The sequence below is a fragment of the Aulonocara stuartgranti genome, assembly GCF_965226115.1.
Source record: "Aulonocara stuartgranti genome assembly, chromosome: 3".
In the NCBI taxonomy this organism is placed as follows: Eukaryota; Metazoa; Chordata; class Actinopteri; order Cichliformes; family Cichlidae; genus Aulonocara; species Aulonocara stuartgranti.
The window spans coordinates 18,881,026-18,898,009 of record NC_138941.1 but is presented as its reverse complement, the minus strand read 5'-3'; the positions used below and the strand labels follow the sequence as shown (position 1 = coordinate 18,898,009).

Genomic DNA, 16,984 nt, shown 5'->3' with positions numbered 1-16,984 from the left:
CTCTGAGAACAGCTCCACTGTCAGACACAATGTAGAGTCCAGCATCATCCCTGTGTGTCCCTCTGGATCTGACAGAGGATCATCAGTGTATCTGGACTGCTCTGCTGCTGCTCTGTCCTTCTACAGTCTCTGCACAGTCTCTGTCTGACTCTGGCTTCAGACCCTCCTGGATCAAACTCACCTGGAAAGACTTTCAAACATCACTCAATAGATTTGGATACAGAATATATTTGATATATACTGTAGATGTACTGTAGAGTTGCAGTTTGTCACTTGTAAATACAGTCTGTGAGCAGCTGTGAGCTGAAAGATCTTTCTAGAAACACGAAATGTTTTCACTCTTCTGTTGCTTTTTCATATATTTCCACAACATTAATATTGATCCCACCTGTCTCACCTGTTTCATGCTTTTATACATAATAACAGGACACGTGTGATCTGAGCGCTGCTGTGGTTGCTGTGCTGCACGTCTTCATTTAGATAACAGAGACATCTAGTGGTTCAGAGGGAGAACTGCAGGAGGTGGAGCTGTGTTTTAGCATGGAAAACTTTTTATCTTTTAGGCGCAGATACAAATATGACAAGTATCAGTGTGAGATACAAAAGGTCACATCAGTCAGCAGAGGGAACAGTGATCACACAGCAATGTAAGAATAGAAACATAACAGTGAATCTGGACATGTATACAGAGGGAAGCAAACAAACAGGATGTAACACTACATTAAAGCCACAAATGTGAAGAAAACAAACACAAAGGAAAATATATTTGATCTCAGGAATCCAAATCAGATGCTTTAGAGCAGGGGTCGGCAACCCTGGGCACGCGTGTCGCAAAAGTTTTCGGCCCCCTTGAACTTTCCCACATTTTGTCACATTACAGCCACAAACATGAATCAATTTTATTGGAATTCCACGTGAAAGACCAACACAAAGTGGTGAACACGTGAGAAGTAGAACCAAGATCATACATGATTCCAAACATTTTTTACAAATAAATAACTGCAAAGTGGGGTGTGCGTAATTATTCTGTCATGGAAAAACACACTGCCATCAACTGTTTTGTTTTTGTCAAAATCACTGTAATATAATCACTGTACCTTTATATACATGTGACTTATATTAATGCTGCTGCCCTCTTGTGGCTAAAGTGTAATTATGTTCTTGTTATTAGGGAAAACATTTGAGAGTAACATGACAAATGAGTCAGCACTTTGGCTTCAGCTTAAGAAATCCTCATCTTTATGTCATCAGTTATAGTTGCATGTATTCATTATCATAATTTAACCTTTAATATTGATGTCTTAAATTGATTTTACTTAAACTAGCAATAATTTTATGGTTGTATTAAATTAATACATCACTAATGAATTAATTATTTCAGTAATTAATTAAAAATGTACATAGTCAATTAAAGAAATATATTAGTAATGAATTATCCATTAATTCCATTTAAAATGTTTCATTATTTGTTTATATACAATTCTAATTAGTTAATTACATATTTAATCAATTATTGGTTTGTTTTCTATTTTAATTATTTTACTGACACATTTAATGAATTATTTAATGATGTATTTATTTAATTCACGTTGCTACTCCTGGCCCTGCATCGCTGTTCATAAATACATTTTATTTGTCAGCTTCACCCATCAAAGTCAGGGGGCGGGGTTAATGCTGATCAAGTCAAAACCATTGCTTTGGTCTGGTGGGCGTTCTTTTAGTGGGCTTTTCTGTCACGGCCTGCGTGGCAGACTATGATGAGGGGAAGGACGACCCAAATGCTGGACTCTTTGATGAGGTCAGTGCGTTTATTTACAGTGATGCTAAATAATCCAAACAACAATAAATCCCCAGTGCGTTCCCGACTCTGACATGTCCTCTTGCCAGTGTTAGTGTTCTTTGTCTCCGCCCCTCAGTGTCTGAGCACCCCGTGCTCGCTGCCCTCTCGTCTCCACACTCCTCCTGGGGAATAACAAAGAGGCAGCCGTCAGCAACGCCACAATGCAGCAGACTAACCTTAACTAACTCGCCAAGAGACTAACGTGAAGTTACGCAATGATCCAGCATCGGAGAGAGCTCCACCACACTCCTAAGTAGCTCCTCTGACGAGGCTTGATCAGCTGCAGGTGTGAGTAATTCTCCTCCGCAGGTGTGGCCAGGCTCCTGGCTGACACACCCACACACACACCTAGATACACAAACATGGAAACAGGAGACAGCAGCACCAAAAACACACATGTCCATAACTTCTTACAGGCCCTGGGTCACCCAGACCCCGGTCCCATGACAATTCCTCAAAACTAAGTAGGCCTACACACCAGGGTTTGGACATGTGTGGACCCAAACTATACTTAAACTTTACCCTTTTTTGTGTGTCACCAAATACACTTTAATATCTTCTAGACAAGAATGTAGTGGCACAATCTTTAACCTCCTAAGACCCAAACTCCTCCGTGGCATTCATTTTTAATTTCTCTTTGATATTTGGGCTGATTGGGACCTGATGAATGTAAAAACAAAGAATTACCACATTTTTTGTTTCTGAGAAAAATGAGAGCCACATATGAGGATATTTGTCTAAAATTTTGATAGCACAGTGGCAGTATAACATCCTCGTGAGTGGATATCAGGCCCTTGTAGAGCAAAATGTAGTATTTTGGTCTAAACAACCCAAAATGTGATGTCCACATATGTGGACGCCCGGTCCTAGCAGGTTAAATATCTGCTCACTTTGTCAAAATGAACCTAATCATCTCTGATGAGTTCAGTGATGTCTGCCAGCTCACCTTGCAAGTGGTCGAGCTTATACCGCCGACAACGCGGCCACAACTTGTAAACCCCCTGCTGACTATCAGCTCTGGAGTTATTTATTTATGTTAGTTTCAACTGTGCCTGCAAAAAGTAAGCAAGTGTTACTGATAAAAAGTCCAATAGAAGCAAAGTCTAAACTTTGAAAACAAAAAACAAAAACCTGTCTGATTCAGATCTGATCTTTGGGGGGTTTCAATAAGCAGTGTGACCCGTGTATATGCATCAGGGGTGGGTTTTGATTATCGATTTATTGATTAAAATCGATTCTGGCTTGGATAACGTGATATCGATTCATTAAAATCCTGAATCAATTTTTTAATATAAATTTATTTTGGCCAAAACGCCAGAATCTCAGGTTAAACCTCCCAAAGTTTCAACAACCACCAAACAGCTAAAACAGTAAATGAGAGCAGGAACACGGATTCTGCACAAAGACGTAAACACAAAGCGCGGAGCCGCCGACGCATCAGAATCAGTGAGATGTGACTTTCTCACCTGACGGCACGGACACGAGCTGAAAGCCGACAGCTCGCTGATTCTGATGTTGCGGCGGCTCCGCGCTTTGTGTTTACGCCCTTTTTGAGCTGATTCTGAAGCTGCAGGTTTGATGTCTCTCCAAACAATATTGAGTAAACCAGCAGCAAAAGAAGCTCCAAACTACGCTTCACACAAACATCGTCATGAATTCCCTCTGATTGTTTTGCTGCCACCAGGATAAAATCACACTTCATGCACAGCTCTCTCTCTCTCTCTCTCTGTACTTCAAGAACAGTTTCCTGTTTTCTGCATTATTCGCTTGCTTGTTACGCACAAGTCTACCGTTCTTACAGCCTGTCGGCCGCTGTTTTTTTTTCTTTTACTTACTTCTGAAAACAAAGCCTCGTTTCTGCCGTTCAATACTGAACAAATTTAAACTTTTTAAAATGATGCAAAATTGCAAAATGCTCAGCTGTGTCTGTAATCAAACCTCTGTAACTTTGCTCTGCTTCACGTCAGCAGCATCAGGTCATGTTCATATGTTCATTAATGGTTTTCTTTTGTTTTTGATGTTCTGCAGAATATTTGTATAAAATCCCAGACCAGGAAAACCTTCATGTTTTTCTGTTTGATCCTCAGCTACTTTGACACAAAGGCCTCTGCTGTGATGCTCACACCTTTGATAAAGTCTGGCAAGTGTCAGATTTCTTTTTATAGATATAAAAATATAGAAATGTTCTGATGCATGTAGTAACTGTTAGCTTTAACTGTACAAGGCTTGTTAGACATAATGAAACACATCGTGCAGATTTCTGGATGTTAGACTATAATTTTTATAATGATTATTAATCTTGAGTCTAAAAAGTCAGTCAAGTATATCCAGGATGTCTTTCTGTTAACTGGATTCACTGACCCTAACACTGGGACCAGGATAAGCGGTCGCATGAAGCTGGTTATCAGCTGACAATCTTATGATTTAATTAATTTAATTAAGTTATTTAATTTTTCTAATTTTTCCTCTACATTTCCCCTGAAATGAAGGGATTGTGTTAAACATGCTTTAGTTCCTCACATTTTTCTGCATCTCTTTGTTCAACCCCCTGAATTAAAGCTGAAAGTCTGCACTTCAAACACATCTGAGTTGTTGCATTTAAAATAGATTTTAGTGTATGTACAGAACCAAAATCAGAAACGAAGTTCTCTCTGTCCAGATATTTATGGACCTAACTGTATAATCTCTACAGCACGTAAAAAATGCTGTAAATAAAGAAGTCTGTGAAAATGTGGCACTTAAGGTCAATTTAAACTGAAGTGATATAATCTTCTCCCCACAGTTTGAGTTTGTATTGTCTCAGCTGCAGACAGACTATGATATTAATATTATTAGTTATTAATATTATTAGTTATAAAGGACACCTTCCTGCCTTTAGTCTTATTCATGATGATTATTAGTCGTCTTCTAATGTCCACAAGTCTGTATGATGTGTTTCATAGTTTCTAACAAGCCTTTTAAACTTAAGTTACTGCATTGCTGAAACACCAACATCTGCTTATTGAACAAAACAAAAACAACCAAAAGACCACACATCTGATTTTATTTTTATTTTAATAGACTTCCAAAGATTATACCAGATAACTGGCCTCAGAATATAATTGAATAAACATTTTTGAAAACGATAACCTAATCCTGTCTTGACAGGCTGAGCTCTTCAGTATCCACCAACAGCATCGTCATGCTGAGTCAGACGTTTCTGCTCCTGCTGGAAATACTCTTCCTCTTTCCACATTGTACCAAATGTTTTTAAATGTTAGTTTCAATTTAAAATGAAAGATTAAAAAAGTGTAACACATATAAACATCAGATAATTAAGACAAGCGAATGGTTCAGTTCCACATGTGCTCCGCTGACACATTAAACTTCAGTAAAATGATGCAGTTATGAAACAACTTTAATCTAAAACAAACTGATTTGCTCAGGAGCAAAAACAGTGAAGTCAGTGACTGTAAGTGAGTGAGCTGTGCTGGTGACTGGATATCAGATTTCCAGTCATTAGAGCAGATAAGTGGCAGAACTATATTACTGATTTAATTTAAATGCAAATAGCCCAAATCCTGATTAAAGCATCAGGTTCACTTATAAAGTATTCTGTAGTTATCTTAGTGTCCATCGCCCTTCCCAACATGGGAATAAAGCAGCTGTGAGAGAATTAAACATGAATGAATCAATGGTACGGAAGTGGAGGAAGCAAGAAGAATGAGCTGAGTAAAGTTTGACTCATGCGACATTTTTGTTTCGCTTAATGCGCCTTATAATCCAGTGAGCCTCATGGTCTGTAAAATATGGTGCATTTGCAAATTATGTGCACAATATTGGAACTAAACTATTTTATATTGACAAACAGCGGCCCGCATTAAACTGTGACTGTCACCAGGTAATGTGGGCGTGTTTGCTGAATAAGCAGCAGGTGTTAAACAGCTGACAGGTGAACAGGATGCATGCAGGTAAACTCGAGGGCCCTTCGAGCTGATCGGTGGTGTCGTGAGGAGAATTTCAGCTCATTATTCATGTTACAGAAACACAGAGGTACGAGACCAGGCAGAAGACTTTCTGATTATTTGTTTTTAGTTAAAATAATTCCATTGTTGTCTAGTGATGGTGTGGTAAAGCTCTGTGAATGTGTCCAATTTTTCCGGCTTTGTTGCTTCACCCAAAGGCAGATCACACAAAGTTTAACTGCTTATTATGAAGAACTGACATCTGCTGGTCATTTAATGTTCAGCAGCACTGCTGTGAGAATACCTGTAGGACACATACCAGTGGATATGTGAGCACATGCACAGCTGCAGGGCTAGAAGGGCCCAAATGAATTAAATAAATAGATTCTTAAATAATTAATTAAATGTGTTATTAATTGATTAATTACATTTATTTAAAAATCATTAAATTTTTAATTAATTTATTGTAAATGTTGGAAATGAAATTATTTGGCATTAAATCAATGATGTATGTATTTAATAAGTATTTTGAACTTAGATTCCTGTCAACTCACAATCGACACAAACACAGTGAACACAAAGCTCCAACTGTCTGACAACAACAGGAAGGTGACACATGTGGAGGAGCTTCAGTCACATCCTGATCATCCAGACAGATTTGATGTTTGTGAACAGCTGCTGTGTAGAGATGGTCTGACTGGTCGCTGTTACTGGGAGGTCGAGTGGACGAGGAGGGCTCAGATATCAGTGAGTTACAGAGGAATCAAAAGGAAAGGAAGGAGTGATGAGTGTGTGTTTGGTGGAAATGATCAGTCCTGGAGTCTTTGCTGCTCTGATCATTATTCCTCTGTGTGGCACAATAACAGACAAACACCCATCTCCTCCTCCTCCTCCTCCTCCTCTGTCTCTAACAGAGTAGCAGTGTGTGTGGACTGTCCTGCTGGCACTCTGTCCTTCTACAGAGTCTCCTCTGACTCTCTGATCCACCTCCACACCTTCCACACCACATTCACTGAACCTCTTTATCCTGGATTTGGGTTCTGGGATCCATCGACTGGTTTCATGAAGGGTATTTCAGACTTTTTTGGCACACTTAGGTATGAATTGACTCTTTGTAGTTAGTCTTACCTGGTAGAGAAACAGTTCAGTCTGTTCATGTCTGTGTCTTTCAGAGGTGGGACCAAGTCATTGTTTTGCAAGTCTCAAGTAAGTCTCAAGTCTTTATCCTCAAGTCTCAAGTCAAGTCTCAAGTAATGTCAGGCAAGTCAGAGTCGAGTCTCAAGTCACTGGTGTAAAAGTCCGAGTCAAGTCACAAGTCTGAAACTTTGAATTTCAAGTCCTTTCGAGTCTTTAAAAAAAACAACGAAAAAAAGCATGTTGCAGTTATGCTAAATGTAAATATTAGACCATGTAATTTTAAAATCTGTGTTTTTCTCAACACATGACAAAATAGTGAACTTAGAAAATATACACAAATTGTGAAATTGCACCTCTTTAAAATGCAGCTCAATTAAACCTAGCTCCAAGAATAATTTTCACCGACAGTTCTGAGATAAGCTGCATGTTATTCTTGGATGCGGTTGTAGGACTGGCTTTAAAATCGCATGACAAAAATATCATACACATTAAAAAAACTGTATCACCAACGTAGCCTGGACAACATTTGCTAGTTAGATGAAGTCAGCTATCTCATCGTAGCATATTTATATGCATATTTATAATCATACGGTTCTTGGAGTGAGTGCATACACTCATGAAGTTTAGTAACTTCCGGTCACTGCAACAAGCCCAGGTACAGTTTACCGACGGATGGGTGCAGGACCTTGAAATGCACCGTGTAGAACGAAAGACCATCGTACGTATCATAAGTTTACCAGTCTCACAAATCGTCGTCATAAATACACATTCCTTAACCGTTTATTAATAGGACCTTTGAGCTCAACGGTAATTAATTAGTAGTGGAAATAATTTCTGGTACGCGTTACAGAAATGTAGCAGTGACAACAATATTGTATGCTGTAATCGCACTGGGCAATTAGTGATACAAAAAACCTGTTTTATCCTGTGAATAAAAGTATATGTTTTTGTCAATGTACCATAATAACAGAAGCGAAACGCAATATTGTGTCAGGACAATTCACTATTTATGCACAATAAACAAAGGAGCATAGCGCGACAATTTCTGTTCAGCGCCAGACTTGCTTGTAACCTATATCACCAATTATGTTATGAAAATGACGTATTAACTATTAAAAAATACTGACCTTCGTGTAAATGCTTGGAGCAGACTAACCTGTGAGCTGGAGTGTTCTGGGACGTTATATTTGATCTTTGAATGGCTGCAATCCAGGCCATCCGTCGCGTCTTTGTTACTTCGGAAACATGGCTGAACAATTTCTCTTCAACGACATAATCCGATAACAACCGATCTCTTTACCCGTCGGCTTCCCGTGGCTGTCATGCGACCGGCTATTGCAGTTAATAATACAACAGCTTCTTGACATTTTTGTGTTTCTTTTTATCGCTGTGTGACTGATTTTAATTGAAAGCCTGCGTGCGCTAGTACCGCTTGCCACGAGTTCCCAGAATCCTTTGCGGTTCTACCCGTGAATGACGTCACATTTTCAATCTCTATATAATATGCATGTTAAATTTTATATTTGGGGTAAAATATCAAGTCTTTTCAAGTAAACCGGTTCAAGTCCAATTCAAGTCCCAAGTCATTGGTATAAAAGTCCAAGTCAAGTCACAAGTCTTAGAACATTTTTTCAAGTCAAGTCTAAAGTCATAAAATTAATGACTCGAGTCTGACTCGAGTCCAAGTCATGTGACTCGAGTCCACACCTCTGGTGTCTTTCACTCAGAAACACATGATGAGATTCATGGATTCAGTCAGTTGATGTTTTAAACTAAATGATTCACAAATTATTATTCAACACAAGTTTGGTGAGCAGCAGGGCTCATCCTGCTTTTTGTTTTTGTGCATTATAATGATGAAATAACTTTGTCATGTCTGTGCTGGCCTTTGGAGAATTAAACCATCCTGTAGAAACTAGATATAAATGTCATATTTTCCAACATTGATATTTTTCTGTGTTTCAGACGACAATGAAAAGATAAAGAACAGTCTGTAAATCACAAGTTATCAATTCAAATGATTATTAAAGCCACAAGAGAAGCTTCCTGTTATTTGTACCACTCACCTGGTCATGTGATCCAGCTGTGCAGCCAATCATAACTGCCATCACTTTCTACTTTGATATTTCCATGGTGAATGGACTGATTCTTGTTTAACACGTTCATACTCTGATGGATGCATCGGAGAGGGTTAGTGTCTTGCTCAAGGACACTTTGTGTGCCAGCTGGAGCAGTCAGGGATTGAACCACCAACCTTCTGATCATTAGATGCCTTGCTCTGTCTCCTGAGCTACAGCCATCATCAAAGCTCTTTCTTAAATCCTCTCTGAGAGGAGCTCAAACACGAGGAAGAGACGAAAGTGAGGGAAGAGAGTGAACTCATTAGTAAAATGAAAAACAGCCAGACAAGTGAGGTAACAGAAACACTATATATAGCAGCGGTCACCATGGCAACATCAATGTCGGTTGCTACGTATTGTACTGATCCTGATCTGTGAGCCTCATATCAGGATATGCTGTTGTTTGTATTTGTTTGCATTGTTACCATTTTTGTGTCTTTTTTAACAAACTACTTTTATCTTGCCATCGTTTGTCAGAGAGTCAAACTACATTTGGTTCATCTTTCTACAATAAAAACATTTCTTCATCTTAATTATTGTATGTGCAGAGTTGTAGTTACTCACAGTGACCACTGGAGGCGTGTGATCCTGATAGTTTCCCTGGAACCGTCCAGTTCATCCACATGAATGAAGCTGTTGGTGATTAACGCTCATCTGTACAACTTTAACAACAATATCAAACATTTAATCGCTCTGCAAACAGCTTGTCTGATGTATAAACTGTGTCTTAAAGGATCAAAGTAAATGTCACATTGAAAGCAGATTTCACTGTAATGTCCTCTGTTTGAAATATTCCAAATATAATCTGGCTTGGTAATGATTTACTCATATATTGTCCACGCAGACTAAAGCAGTAGGAGATGAGATGAAAACAATTAGAAGAATCTTTACTCTTTAATGTCACAAATTCCTCTTTGTATGTAACATAACAACATACATGATACAGCTGCAGCAACTGAGGCGAGGAGAGAGGCAGCAACAAGAAAACTGGAAGAAGGAGACCAACAACACCACCTGTGGAAATCTTTCCCCAATCAAGCGTCATCATATCAGCATTTCATCAAAAGCACACATGCTCTGACCTGACAATGCAGAGCTGTGGCAAAATCATTGAAATCATTTATGAAACAAATGAGTGCATCAAAAATAAGAGTGGAGCTGCAATGAAAGAGAAGTGAACTTTCTTCAGTCAACACAAAGTTTTCCCTGACAGGTGACATTTAATTAAAGTGACTTTATCACCACACACACATTCAGAGGCAGTCTACAGGAGCAGAGCTGCAGCTATTCAGCAAATGTCTCCCTGCAATCCTCACTGCAACACCTACATGTGAAAATGAAACCACCTCTACTGTTCACACATGAAACGTCGTGTGAAGAACCAGTTTTCCTCAGATCTCTGTTTTAGTAACTCTGAAGTCTGAACTTTGGATTTTTGCATCCTGTTTGTGCTGATAACTGTCAGTGGATGATTTTGATCCCAAAGAAATCTTTAACACACATGTAGTGATGGGACGTGTTACTGAAACAATGGTTAGGAAACAGAAATCGCCTGAGAATCTGCTCATGTTTAAGATTTCTTCTTTACAAACATTTTCTATGGCTGTTCCCAGTATGACCAGTGATACAAAGCATGGGAAATGGGGATTAGTTCATTCAGACAAATACACTTTTTAAAATGTAAAAATAAAGAAATGAATCAATAAAATAAAAAGTCAAAGAAATAAAAAATAAGGGTCTGAGGCGTCTGTTTCACTGTATCCATGGCAACAATTTACTTCCTGTTCCTTCATATCAGAACCACATCTTTGAAATCAAAACATTTAAGATTCAAATTCAACCACAGATGTGTTCAATTAGATATTAAATGAAGCAGTGCAATGTTTTTATCACTATCCAAGTTTGAACTCTAAGTAGAAGATTTAAAAAAGCAACACACACACACACACACACACACACACACACACACACACACACACACAGTATGCAGACATGATTTAGGTGATGATAATATAACGACTGCACAGACCCGTGGGATGATTCATGTCCTTTTTCTTTCTCTATGCAATGATGAACTTCTTGCTTCAGGACCTTCTTGATGAATTTGTTTTCTAATCCACAGTTTTCTACCTGATCTGTGTGTTTGAAGTAAAATGTGTTGCTTCAAATGTAAAAGTTAAACAGACAGAAAGCATCAACGTGGACTTCAATCAGTGTTTTGTGTTCATACAGGTCAGCTGTTGCACACAGAGCTCCTGGATTTACACTGTGCCCTGGTTCCTGTGTTTCTGTATGTAGTTTAGTCTAAAGTGGATCCTCCTCATGCACAGACTGAATTATCTGTTCAACAATCAGCATTTCTGATTCATGGATTTCATTTGTTTTTGCTAGTTTTGACTGAGATTTCAACATATCTGTGGTGGCATCTGTTCAGTGTTATGGAAGTTTTACAGCACTAATCTCACTTCACTCTGTAACATAACAGTGAACAATATTACTATTAGAAAGATTATTAGAGAAGCCACAATCAGATGATCCCCTATGAGGTGTCCTTGGTTATAGTGTGAAGTCATCTGAGGGGAGAGAGAAAAAAGAAACACTTCAGTGTTAATGAAAAAGTCATCAGTCTTCTTATGGGAAGAGACCTCCACCAGACCAAGACAGATAACCATCCAACACGTTCTCATCCCAAAACCTAACAGACCGATGCCATGTGACAAATCGATGCCATGTGACAAACCGATGCCATGTGACAAATCGATGCCATGTGACAAACCGATGCCATGTGACAAATCGATGCCATGTGACAAATCGATACCTTTCGGTCTCCCTCTCTCTCTCTTGTGCTCCTGCCAAAAGCAAAGCAAAGCATCCACCCTTTTCTTACCGGCGTCGTGAATTGTTTGTCAGCATCTACTCATCCTAACGTTGGTCCAGTCTTTGTCTCAGTGTCAAGTCAGTCAACACTTTAGTCCACATGGTCAGTCCAGTCACAGTCCAGTCACACACATCATGCACACACATTCACACTAGATCTTGCTGATAGTGGAGCCTCACGCACAAAGCATCAGAGTCTCCACCCTCATCAATATGAGCTCATTTATTTGTTCTTTCTTTTGTTTTTAGAAAAAGAGTTCTTTATGATCTTGGACTGGATTGACTCGCTGCAATCCTTTAGACAGGAACTCGCAGGTTCCCACAGGTGACCTTTCCCTCAGCCCATTGTAATCTGGAAAAGCTCACCTTATATTTGCTCTCACAACAATGTTTTACAGCGCTGTTAATTCAATCTTGCAGGCCTGCTTAGAACAAAGAAGGAGGAAAAGAGAGCTGATTATTAGCTCATCAGAGCACAAAACATCATCACCAAAGGGGGCGACACCTGACAGTTTTCTCTAAGTGCACTGTTACAGAAATAATGAGCCGCTCCTCGACATGTCCATGTTTAGTAAAACTCCCTCTATTGAAATAAGAAAACAAGCCAAAGCTAACTGACAGAATGAACCCATCACTAAAACAACAACCCCAAAAATCTTCATCACAGAAAAGTTTTGCTTACTAATCGAACAATATGTTGTGGGAATTAGAACTTTCCGGGTCATAAAGCTTTTGCCCGACTCTTGGCTTAACTAATACTGACATAGTCTGAAATCAGACTTAAAGTCACTCCCTCTGTTCATTTAGGATAAATGTATCTATATCTGATTTAGGCTAAGTGCCTTTTGTTTAGATGAACTGCTGGACTTCCAGACCAGCAGGTTTAGGGAAGTCTTTATGGGGTCACACTCTGACCCCCCCCCCCCCACACACACACACACACGCACAGGCAAGGTACTCTTTGTTTGTATGTAGACGTCATATGTTAATGAACGTCATATGTATATTCATGTAACCTCAATAAAAGAGCAGTGTTACGGGGGAGCGGACGAGAGCAACTGGGGTGAAGCGAAGGAACGGCGTTTGTCCGGTTCTCTCCCGTGCACGGGAAACATGAAGAACTTTGCCTACTCGTGTCTTGCTTTGCTATGTAATTAAATTGTCCTTAACGTTCCAACGAATAGGTTTATGCTACAAACCTATCACTGAGGTTAACTACACAACCCCTCGCCACCTCCTTATACACAGGAGTGAGTACAAAAGGGTTCGTACGGACGCATCAGCCGGCCGTCCTTCTGCTCGACACTGTTAGCTGAAAGATGATCGGATCATCCTCTGTCCTGTATTTAAGGCTGAGAGTCTTTGTCCAGTCTCTTTTCCACAGCTACTGTCCACAGCACTGATCCACCTGCAGCACAGCCCCACTCAGTTGTTTTATGATTTACATTGTGCACGTTTCCCTTCCACTGAGCTTACAAAACCTCTGACAGGAGAAGTCAGGCATGTGTTTCCCCCACCTCCCCTTTTAGGCAGTAATAAAATAGAAAACAAACAATCAAACAGGCTAAAGCTAGAGCACAAGCAAAGACAGCACCGGTGACTAAGTTCTCCCATACTGGACGTACGCTACCACGTGGGCTCAAACAGCAGCACATCAGCTCAGTTTACATACTGTTGACATCTTCATCAGAGGGTCAGCAGGGAGCGCTGCTGAGCTGCAGTCGTCTCCACCAGAGTGACGGAGCAGGAATCACAAACAGCACAAACCCACCGTGTTGTTTCCACCCTGTTCAGGAGATCTGAGCCCCCATCCCTTTTTTTCATGTTGCAGCTCTGCACTGCAGGCCCTGAACGCCTCCCGGTTACCCTCAGTGTGCTTAGAGTTTAATTTACAACCGACGAGCTCACAGATCATCTGCAGGCAGGTGAACGAACCCTTAATGTGAGGATAATAGCAGAGCTGAGCTGAGGTCAGAAATAGTCAGGAACGGTGTCGACACAGTGAAGTCAGCTGTTTGGGAATTTGTCTGATTATCAGTTTGGGGGGGTCGGTGTTAAATAACAAAGGCAGTCTAGGATGGAGAGAGGAGGAGGGAGGGAGCAGTGATGATATGGAGGAAGGTGACTGGTTAAGCAGCAGGAAGGAGCTCATGCTGGAGTCTGAGTTTTTACTGTTGGCCTTTTTCTGCTTTTTGTTTATTGTTGTCTGACGCGGGGCCGCCTACCCTTGAGTGATGCAGATGTGATATCACACACAGCGACAGCAGCTCCTACACACACACACACACACACACACACACACACACACACACACACACACACACACACACACACACACACACACACACAAGACATAAGGGGGTCAGACAGGAGCAGCATCAGTCTCTGCTCTGTTTTGTTAATAACGTAGAAAAATAATTTTGTACAATCAAGCTACATCGACGGACGCTTTACCTCACGTACCCTAAAATTAAAAATCAGTGACAGTAAGATGGACGCTGCACATGACACCATGACTGAGTTCACAGCTGTTGCTTTGATTCTAACGTTTAAGACTTTTGGCATCGACTCCGTTTTAATAAATGAGTGCTGGGAGGCGTCGTTTGACTTCAGGAGCTCCTGCGATGCTCCTGCGATGCTCCTGCGATGCTCCTGCGATGCTCCTGCGATGCTCCTGCGATGCTCCTGCGATGCTCTTACTCTGCGGGAGAAAACCAAAAACCAAAAGTAGCAAACATGGAGCGATATGACTCGTTTAGATTTTGGGAAACGTGCATCGACAGGTACAGTGTCCTTTTCCCCGCGTCTTTAAAAATAATTCATGCATAGATCCCCCACTGAGAAAACCCTTTTATATACTTTCTCCTTTGTACACATTTTATATAGAACTATATATAATATCATTTCTCTATATCTATATTTTCAGAAAAATTCTTTCCACACAATAAAAAACAACAATTAAACAAATGCTTCAAACAAAACAACAAAAAGAGAAGATGGAAGAAAGAAAATCACGACTGAGGCCAGTTTGGCACTTTGTCATGAGAACATGACAGAACTCTGTTAGTTGACGGTAAATAGCGAAACTCTATTTTTCTTTGGTTTTTCTTCTCCCTCGATGAGAAATGAAACACAGCAGTACTTACTTGGCACCTAAAAATGCTGGTAGAATGAAAGATATCAGTGTTTTCATAGTTATATATTTAGTGTACGCCTCCCCCCTCCAGACTGCTCAGCAGATCGGGAATTTTTAGAGAAGAGCAGGAGGGAGGCGTGTCAAATGAGAGGAAGAGAGCAGTAATAAAACACGGATGTAGAAAAGAGAAGCATAATGTGCACATAACACACAGGAGATGGAAAAAGAGATGACGCCAACGTAAAAAAGAGAAAACAGCGAGGAGCGAGAGAGCATTCGTCCCTTTGACAAATGTTGGAGGTCTTGAGCCTGGAAACAGCAGACCGTCTTTGAAAACAGTATCTTTGAAAGATCTGAGTCACCCACCCCAAACTGCTCATCTGCTGCTGGACACTTCAGTTGCACCTCCACATGCCACCAGTGGAGGGAGCTGCCAAGTTTCACAGCACATGACGCAGCAGGTGTAGTTGCTTTTGGAGAAAGAAGAGAATAAGAGGACAGAACGAAGGCCCACGTCTAGAGGCCTCCCTTCCAGAGCGGAAGCAGAGCCAGTGTTCCTGGTCCCTAGGTGGCGCTGTGTCGGGCCTGTCCCTACTATACCCTGGTGGTGGAGTGGGGGTGGGGCAGGGTGTTGTTGTGGCCGGTGGAGGGGAATGTGTTGAAGGCGTGAAGAGGCTGCATGCTGGTGATGGTTCTGGGGATCACGGTGATGGTGTTTGGCTTCATCAGCGGCACGTTGTCGGGGGCGCGGCGCAGCGCCAGGGTGTAGTCGGGAGGGCAGGCGGGCCGCAGGATGTCGTGGGGTCGCAGGGGCTCCATGTCGTGGTGAGCGTCGTGCTCCCAGTCCTTCATCTGCAGGGACATGATCTCCTCCTCCTGGCTGTGAGCCAGGTCGTTGGCGGGGCCGCCCCGCTGAGGGGACAGCCGGTGCCGGCGCATCTCGTGCCGCTTGTCACGCTTGTAGTAAAGGGCGGCGAAGGCCAGGATGTTGAGGAAGAAGAGCGACGCTCCAACTGCAACTGTCACGCTCAGTTCGGTGGAGTAGTCGCGGGTGTGTCTGGGAAAGAGGTCCTGGGGCGGGCGCTCTGAGCCCTCGGGATCAGGATCTGATGGGAAGGTAGGGTAAGGATGACGAGTGGTTCGAGGAACGTTGTTTCTGGGCCTCATGGTGCCGGGGTCACGGCCTGCGGGGGAGCGCGTAGTGGTGGGAAAGAGCACGTCGTGCAGGCTGTGAAGATGAGGGACTAATTCCAGCCAAAAGGCCACTTTGTTAGCTCTGTAGTTGTCTCTGACACGAGGTTTCAAACCGATGTGAAGGTACTGCTTGTCCTTCCAGTTGAACTTGGTCCAGATGACCTCCTCGAAGCGGTTGGGCTTGGTATGAATGAACTTGGTGTCCTGAGGGACGGGCAGGTTGGGGTCCCTGGTGGAGCATAAAGGTTAAACGTTTCAGTTCAAAGTTATATTCAGTCTCCATTATAAGTAACATGTGGCATCAATACACTGAATACAGACAGGAGGCCCATTCTCTGTGCAACCTTTAAACTATCTAAGACCAACCGGCTGCTCTGGGATCTGGATGCTTTTGGTGAACCAGTATGTTCAATTCTTCAAAGCCACACGGGAATTAAACTAGCAACCCAGATTCAAGTATTCAAGATGACTAGAAGGCTATCAGAGAACATACAGTAACGTGTACAGTTTACACTACTGTGACATGCGGCCTACCCAGTCTTTGCGAAGTTAGTCCAGTAAGTCATGACCACAGCGCTCAGCATCACATCGTTCTTGGAGAAGTTGCACGGGAGCAGGTCCGTGGCACCGATCATCGGTACGCCGAACACGTAAGGTATCTCGTCTCCGTGCGCGGCGTCGGCCCACTCGGGCCGCGTCTCGGTTTGGCAGTGGTGGTAGAACGTGTAAAAGTAAA

The 16,984-nt window shown here is 41.6% G+C and overlaps 2 protein-coding genes across 2 annotated transcripts in view; one reads left to right on the top strand and one right to left on the bottom strand.

Annotated features, from left to right (window-relative positions):
- The window catches only part of LOC309700493 (uncharacterized protein), a 2,098,293-nt gene that overhangs the window by 1,489,493 nt on the left and 591,816 nt on the right, over positions 1 to 16,984 (top strand). The gene's annotated exons all lie outside the window — the stretch shown is intronic.
- LOC309700823 (neuroligin-4, X-linked-like) lies at positions 15,139 to 16,976 on the bottom strand. Its single transcript, XM_082524658.1, has 2 exons — positions 16,783 to 16,976; positions 15,139 to 16,477 (listed from the first exon to the last, which is right to left on the bottom strand). Exons 1-2 carry the CDS (start codon positions 16,881 to 16,883, stop codon positions 15,649 to 15,651), a joined length of 930 nt encoding a protein of 309 aa, XP_082380784.1. The 5' UTR covers positions 16,884 to 16,976; the 3' UTR covers positions 15,139 to 15,648.